General features: G+C 50.3%; 1 protein-coding gene across 1 annotated transcript in view; it reads right to left on the bottom strand.

Annotated features, from left to right (window-relative positions):
* Positions 1-1,221: 1,221 nt before the first annotated feature.
* The window catches only part of syde1 (synapse defective Rho GTPase homolog 1), a gene marked incomplete at its 5' end in the record, with an annotated part of 46,578 nt that continues 39,478 nt past the window's right edge, over positions 1,222-8,321 (bottom strand). Inside the window, 4 exons of the mRNA XM_080054439.1 lie at positions 1,222-2,126; positions 2,330-2,566; positions 3,372-3,500; positions 7,199-7,334. Of these exons, the coding sequence (XP_079910565.1) occupies positions 1,981-2,126; positions 2,330-2,566; positions 3,372-3,500; positions 7,199-7,334 (648 nt within the window). The 3' untranslated portion in view covers positions 1,222-1,980. The remainder of the gene's footprint in view (positions 2,127-2,329; positions 2,567-3,371; positions 3,501-7,198; positions 7,335-8,321) is intronic.

Here is an 8,321-nt window from a genome sequence, read left to right as displayed (position 1 = left end):
TTGATTTGATTTGATTTGATTTGATTTGATTTGATTTGATTTGATTTGATTTGATTTGATTTGATTTGATTTGATTTGATTTGATTTGAAAGCCTTGTTTACACTGAGCGGGTCGGTAAATATGTCAGAGCATTTTTCTCTTTTAATGTTGATGATGATTACCGCTTACAGCTCATGGAAATCAAACGTAATGTCTAAAGTAATTAAGATGTCCATCAAAAAGGCTGTGTGTGTGTGTGTGTGTGTGTGTGTGTGTGTGTGTGTGTGTCTCTCTCTGTGTGTGTGTGTGTGTGTGTGTGTGTGTGTGTGTGTGTGTGTCTCTCTCTCTCTATCTGTGTGTGAGTGTGAGTTAATGTCTACAGCTTCTACAGCATCAGAGGGTTTTTGGTTTTTTGGTTTTTGACACATCCCTGCAGACCTAAGTCTCATACTATACTGTGATGTCTGAAGCAGGTCAGCTGATCAGTGAGCTGAGCCCTGATTGGTCCACAGCAGCAGAGCGACGACTTCTAAAAGCTTTAAAAACAAGTGAAAATTAAAAAAAATATATATATATGATAAGATAAGATATGATATGGCTTCAACAGTGCAAACAGCCAGAGACGTTATGAGGACCCTAACCCTAATAGAACCCAAACCCAGGGTCCACTAGAACCCCAGCAGGGTCCTCTAGAACGTCTCATTAACACTCTTTGGTTCCTTCATTCATTTTAACACTTTTCTTTGGATCAGAAAAATAAATTAATCGTTTTGATTAATGTTTTGGCACAAAATGGCGGGTGGTCCTCCACAGCTTCAGGAAGAACTGAGAGAATTATGTCATAATTAGGATCTCCATCCAGTCCAGAGTCCAGTCCAGACCAGACCTCCAGTCCAGACCAGACTAGTCCATCTCACATACAACAGCATGTTAAGCTATCTCACACAGAGACTAGTCCCTCTCACATAGAGATATAAGGCCCTCAGAGAAATAAGAAATTCCGTGCTGTTTTTCCAGACAGAATTCCTAGCTTGGTTGTAAAGGTCTGGTGTGCTTGGCCCTGGGTGTCTTTATATACAGACCAGTCCCTTGGCCCTGGGTGTCTTTATATTCAGACCAGTCCCTTGGCCCTGGGTGTCTTTATATTCAGACCAGTCCCTTGGCCCTGGGTGTCTTTATATACAGACCAGTCCCTTGGCCCTGGGTGTCTTTATATACAGACCAGTCCCTTGGCCCTGGGTGTCTTTATATACAGACCAGTCCCTTGGCCCTGGGTGTCTTTATATACAGACCAGTCCTGAACACAGAGGGATCTGATAGGACAGCATGTTAACTGTCTCTGTTCTGCTGATTCAGGAGATTTAATCTCTAAAAAACAGAAGAAACTAAACATATTTCCTTCATAAACACAAACTCAGAGTGTGATGTGTGAACATGGCGGCGTGGCAGAGCAGATTGAACTGTTTTTTCTTTTTTAAATCCATGAGCTTTTTCGTGACAAAACTCCGAGCCAGTTTCATGAAGAGCCAAACACATGACTTGGGCCATTGCTTTAAGAAGGTGGCACAAATAGAAATGAACAGTTGTAGAAGGTCTGCAGACTCTTTCTCTGATGATTTGTCTCCTGGTCATCACAGACAGATGTTGATGTGTTGATGTGGCTACAGACAGGGTAAGGGTTAGAGCTACAGACAGGGTAAGGGTTAGGCTACAGGCAGGGTAAGGGTTAGAGCTACAGACAGGGTAAGGGTTACAGACAGGGTAAGGGTTAGGGCTACAGACAGGGTAAGGGTTGGAGCTACAGACAGGGTAAGGGTTAGAGCTACAGACAGGGTAAGGGTTACAGACAGGGTAAGGGTTAGGGCTACAGACAGGGTAAGGGTTGGAGCTACAGACAGGGTAAGGGTTGGAGCTACAGACAGGGTAAGGGTTAGAGCTACAGACAGGGTAAGGGTTAGGCTACAGACAGGGTAAGGGTTAGAGCTACAGACAGGCTTCTCCTACAGACAGATGTTGAGATGTTTCCCCAGCTCTCTGTCCAGGTCCAGGATCAGATTATCAAAATCCTTCAGACTCAGTCGACAGTTGAACGGAGCGTCGAAGTCCATGAACTCTGACCACGCCCCCTTCTGCTGCTCGTCACTTCCTGAAACATTGTGACATCACAGATACACATTGATGACATCATACAATAACATTAATGACATCATAGAGGTTTAGGGCTTCAGAACAAGCATGTCATCTCCACAAACAATCAGAACATTTAAAAACATATTTCTCTGTTCACACTCAGAACGTTTACAATAAGAAAATCCATTATTGTGTTCGTTTGTCTGAACCTGTCTTTACCTTCGTCGCTGTCACTGCCGGCGACCTCATCGTAATCCCCCTCCTGACAGAGCAGCTCCGTCCCACACACGCTCCAGTCCCCGGCGTATCGGTTCACCAGCGGAGGACTGTCCAGCCGGGCGCCTCTGCCTCGCCGCGACACCACCGCCTCAGGGGGCGGGGCCAAGCACAGCCGCAAGGGACTCTGGGTAAAGGAGGGGGGGAGGGGGTCGTCTGACGGGAGGCGCTCGGTCGGCACTGAGGGACACATGGACGTGAGATCAGACAGAATATGAGCAGGGCGCCGTCTGTTAGTGGAAGGCAGCTCCTGATTGGTTCATGTAGTCGTCAATCTAGCTTCCAGTCAGACCGGACCCTCCCCACTTTCTGTCTGTTAGTGGAAGGCAGCCCCTGATTGGTTCATGTAGTCATCAATCTAGCCTCCAGTCAGACCGGACCCTCCCCACTGTCTGTCTGTTTCACATCGTACAGGAAACATTTGCTAGATTTGTGTGACTCCCTTTAATCTAATACTCATTGTGTTACGTCTGTTCCATCTTGTATTGGACAGTTATTGACGTCTGCACACGGCCCTACTGTGTGAATATACACTAAAGCCCTACTGTAGTACACACTAAAGCCCTACTGTCTCATTCATGCTGAGTTAAAGCCCTACTGTAGTACACACTAAAGCCCTACTGTAGTACACACTAAAGCCTTACTGTCTGCTACACACTACACTGTCTGATACACACTAAACTGTCTGATACACACTAAAGCCTGATACACACTAAACTGCCTGATACACACTAAAGCCTGATACACACTAAAGCCTTACTGTAGTACACACTAAAGCCTTACTGTCTGATACACACTAAAGCCTTACCCTCTCATACACTGAGTTAAAGCCTTACTGTAGTACACACTAAAGCCCTACTGTAGTACACACTAAAGCCCTACTGTAGTACACACTAAAGCCTTACTGTAGTACACACTAAAGCCCTACTGTAGTACACACTAAAGCCCTACCCTCTCATACACACTGAGTTAAAGTCCTACTCACCCGGCCAGAGCTGCAGCAGATAGTGCAGAGCCTCAATGTGTCGTTTGAAGTCCACAGCGCTGGCGATCTCCTCTCCCTTTCCCCTCGACCCCTTGCCCCCCATCCAGCTCTCCTGCCCGGACCCTTTACCTGGGGAGGGGGAGTGATGAGAATTTAATGATTCCGATTCCGATATTCCTTATCGATTCTCTTATCGTTTCTCATTGGGTGAGAGAAAAAGTACAAATTAGTTTGTTTGTGTTAACTCTTTAATATCTGGTCTGAAGTGTGTCTGGTTTGAAGGATTATCAAGAGTACTTTAGGATGTTCACATTGTGACGGCCACAGGGTTGCCTTGTTGCTGTTGTGTGCAGGGAGCTGGTGGGTGGAGCCACATCACCTAATGCGATCAGCTCACCTGAGCAGGTTTGCCTCAGGAGCCTATAAAGCAGCCCTGACTGATTGACTCGGCCCTTCCCTGGCCTGCAGCCTGCTCTTTTGTTTCATGTATTGTATATTTGGTTGTCCACCTTATTCTTTATTAAACTTCTTATGTTTATCTAAGCCCATGTGTGGCCTCCCCTTTATTGTTGCAAACCGTTGAGCCAGGTTGTAACAACATGAATTGGTCATGACGCATTTGCAACCAGCGGAACCGATAAGCAGAACCGTTAAGCAGTCATGCTGACGACTCAAAGGAATTGATTCACTGGGCACCAGGTCTGAAGAAGAAGGGTTAGAGTAAAGCTGGGAACACACCGCACTGGCCGCGCGGCGAGATTACATACAAAGTCAATGTACTAGCGCGTGGCCGCGCGTCCACCCAATAATCGGCGTCCAGCGGCCGGCGGCGGGGGCTTGCGCGGCGCGTGGCCGCGCCTCATGAGAGGCGCGTGAATCGGGAGCGCGGCCATTAGCGGCGCATAGAAATTGTGTCATCGAAGGAGCGTGAATCGAAGGCTTGTGCGGCGAGCACGGCGCCGCAGAAAAAGATGAAATTTTTCATCTTTTTCTGCAGCGCCGCCGGGCACCGCGCCTCCACAGCCAATCAGCGTTGAGATTGCCCGGTGGCGGTGGTCTGCAAGACGAGGTGGGCGTGTGGAGTGAGGACATCGGGCTTCCAATACATTCTGCAAATATGTGTAGGCTATTTTGCATCTGTTTAGCTGTTGGTTGTACTTTAGCCAAGGTAGCGCCGGTTAGCATAGTGAAACTCACCAAGCTGTGTGCTGTTCCTGAGGATAATATACCCAAACTTGACGGCGGTGTCCGTGTGGAATTCCAATATAGTGCAGCGAAGAACCGGTGTTGTCCTCCGTCAGCCGGCACACTTTCACTTTCAGGTAGGCTGATGTTTGCCTTTATTTTAGCCGCTGAGCACACACTGCTGTTGTTAATGTGTTTAGTATGTTGCTGAATTGCTGTTAATGTGCGTGTATTTGAGATCGGGGTGCGTGTTCAGGCTGTTTTAATGATATTTGTGACAAGACTGCCGCTGGTTACACAGTGAACCTACATCTGTATTTTTTGGCACAGCTGGACCATGTTATTGTTGTTGTTGCACCGTAAGTGTGACGGGTCTGATCTCGGCGTCGGCGTCAGGAATATATGGCCCAATATGATCAAGCGACGAGCCTCCTGCTGTCACGCGGCCAACCGCTGCCTACGATGAGGCTGCGGTTGGCCGCGGCGGCGACTGCGGTGAACATGGCCCAATATGATCAAGCGGCGAGCCTCCTGCTGTCACGCGGCCAACCGCTGCCTACGATGAGGCTGCGGTTGGCCGCGGCGGCGACTGCGGTGAACATGGCCCAATATGACCAAGCGGCGAACCTCCTGCATTCACGCGGCCAACCGCCGCAGGCGGCCAATGCGGTGTGTTCCCAGCTTTAGATAGATAGATTGACTCCCTCCCTCCCTCTCTCCCTCCCTCCCTCCCTCCCTTCCTCCATCCACCCCCCCTGAGTGGATCTCTTACCCTCCCTCCACCCCCCCTGAGTGGATCTCTTACCCCCCATCCAGCCCTCCTGAGTGGATCTCTTACCCCCCATCCAGCCCTCCCTCCCTCCCTTCCTCCCTTCCTCCATCCACCCCCCCCCCCCTGTGTGGATCTCTTACCCTCCCTCCACCCCCCCTGAGTGGATCTCTTACCCCCCATCCAGCCCTCCCTCCCTGGCCTCTTACCCTCCCTCCCTCCCCCCTCCCTGGCCTCTTACCCCCCATCCAGCCCCCCTGAGTGGATCGCTTACCCCCCATCCACCCCCCTGAGTGGATCTCTTACCCCCCATCCACCCCCCTGAGTGGATCTCTTACCCCCCATCCACCCCCCTGAGTGGATCTCTTAAGGCCAGGACACACCAGTCCGACATGTTCCGACTATGCAAAAAATGGAGTCGGCCGTTTCAGGAAGCTCCAGTCTTCCCGTCGGGGCCAAAGAACACACCGAGACGACTGTTTATTTTCCGTACGCTCGCGGGACGTAATGCCTCCACAACAGCAGGCGGCGCTAATCTGTATTGTGGCCCGAAAAAATACGAAAGCCGGAAATTATTGGACATCTCTCTAGAGCATAAACATAGATAGAAATACGTATTTATATTTATGGACCATAAGAGCACAATTTTTAGCAGAGAGTGTCGAGCATGGTGTCGAGCAGTCAACAAGGGTTGATGCATGTGAGTACTCTCAAAACGAAACGAACAAACACATTAAAACGATGGCTAGCTGTTGTTAGCTGTTTGTGCTACCCGCCTCACTTCCGGGCTTCACTGATTCGCTAGTCCTCCACCAATCAAATTGCTCCAAATGAAAGACGGTCGGCCGCCGATTGAACATGTTCAATCGGCGGCCGACAGGCTCAAAACAAGCCCGACGACCTCTACTTTGGCCGACGTCACGGCACACACCAAACAGATTCGTCTTTTTTTTTTGATGACGGCGATTATCGGGCTGGTGTGTCCTGGCCTTTACCCTCCACCCCCCTGAGTGGATCTCTTACCCCCCCATCCACCCCCCCCTGTGTGGATCTCTTACCCCCCATCCACCCCCCCTGAGTGGATCTCTTACCCCCCATCCACCCCCCGTGTGGATCTCTTACCCCCCATCCACCCCCCCCGTGTGGATCTCTTACCCCCCATCCACCCCCCCTGAGTGGATCTCTTACCCCCCATCCACCCCACCTGTGTGGACCTCTTACCCCCCATCCACCCCCCCTGAGTGGATCTCTTACCCCCCATCCACCCCACCTGTGTGGACCTCTTACCCCCCATCCACCCCCCCTGAGTGGATCTCTTACCCCCCATCCAGCCCTCCTGAGTGGATCTCTTACCCTCCCTCCTCCCCCCCTGTGTGGATCTCTTACCCCCCATCCACCCCCCCTGAGTGGATCTCTTACCCCCCATCCAGCCCCCTGAGTGGATCTCTTACCCCCCATCCACCCCCTGAGTGGATCTCTTACCCCCCATCCACCCCCCTCCCTGGCCTCTTACCCCCCATCCAGCCCTCCCCTGTGGATCTCTTACCCCCCATCCACCTCCCTGAGTGGATCTCTTACCCCCCCTCCACCCCCCCTGTGTGGACCTCTTACCCCCCATCCACCCCCCCCCCTGTGTGGATCTCTTACCCCCCCTCCACCCCCCTGAGTGGATCTCTTACCCCCCATCCACCCCCCCTCCCTGGCCTCTTACCCCCCATCCAGCCCCCTGAGTGGATCTCTTACCCTCCCTCCACCCCCCCTGAGTGGATCTCTTACCCCCCATCCACCCCCCCTCCCTGGCCTCTTACCCCCCATCCAGCCCCCTGAGTGGATCTCTTACCCTCCCTCCACCCCCCCTGAGTGGATCTCTTACCCCCCATCCAGCCCTCCTGAGTGGGGGTGAGCAGCACCGGGCCGAAGCAGACAGCCAGGTTCTGATGGGTCATCCTGTTGGTCTGGCTGTGAGACGCCACCAGGCTGAGATGGTCCAAGAGCAGGGACAGAGTGGCCTGGGGAGAGAGAGAGGTTAGACTATCTCTATGAATCTATCCTTCTATCTATCTATCTATTACGCTAACCCAGGAGCAGGGACAGGGTGGCTTGATTTAAAATGGATTATCTGTGAACAAAATCCAGTGTTTATGCACAGCCTAGGGTCTGAGAACTGGTTTGTAAACCAAAGGGCCGCCATAGCCAGACACATACCGTTTGTCTCTGTGGACCCCAGGAAGACTGGCTTTGCTTTAAGGTACGACTAACGCGCCCCACACACATCCTGCGTCTACCTCTGGAGCGCGTCGCGTTACCTTACTGCTGCCTCTCTCTGACTTTTCTCGGACACACATGCAACGTCTCAGCAGCTGCTGCTGCAGCGCTGCTTCTAAAAGCCCTATCTTTCTACATAGAGTTTTCATAGATAATTCCCATTAAAAATGAAGTTCTTTCATGTCATCTATGATGCATATGATTTATATTGAGTCTGGACAGTAATCCGTGCGCCCCATTGCCATTTTTTTTCTTTTTTTTTTGCCATATTTTCGCTTGTTGGAAGTTTTATTTTGAAGGGGACACACCAGGAAATGGTGAAACTACAGCGAAAGCTGCCAGTATGAAGTCAATATGACTCTCAGCAGAGTATTTCAAAAATCACTTTACTGATTTATACGGGAGAGAGAGAGGGGGGTGTGGTCGGGGAAGAAGAAGGCCGTAGACACAGATAGAGCAACGGAAAACTGTTGCGCTCATCATGATCTTTTTTATTTCTTCACTATATTGGATCTCTATATGTGTCATTTATCCAAAAATGAAATGCCAGAACTAATTGAAAATTAGGTTTTAAATCCCTCGGATTTTGTTTGCACAATTAAATCGTGAAATAAAGGGATTATTTGTGTATACGACTGAGGGATGTTTTATTTTGAAATAAACACACCGGGTAAACGTGTAACTAGAGTGAATGCTGCTGGTATGACTGTCAGCAGAGTATTTCTCTATCA

This window comes from Ammodytes marinus (genome assembly GCF_949987685.1).
Source record: "Ammodytes marinus genome assembly, contig: scaffold_34, whole genome shotgun sequence".
Classification (NCBI taxonomy): domain Eukaryota; kingdom Metazoa; phylum Chordata; class Actinopteri; order Uranoscopiformes; family Ammodytidae; genus Ammodytes; species Ammodytes marinus.
This window is presented reverse-complemented; position numbering and strand designations above follow the sequence as displayed.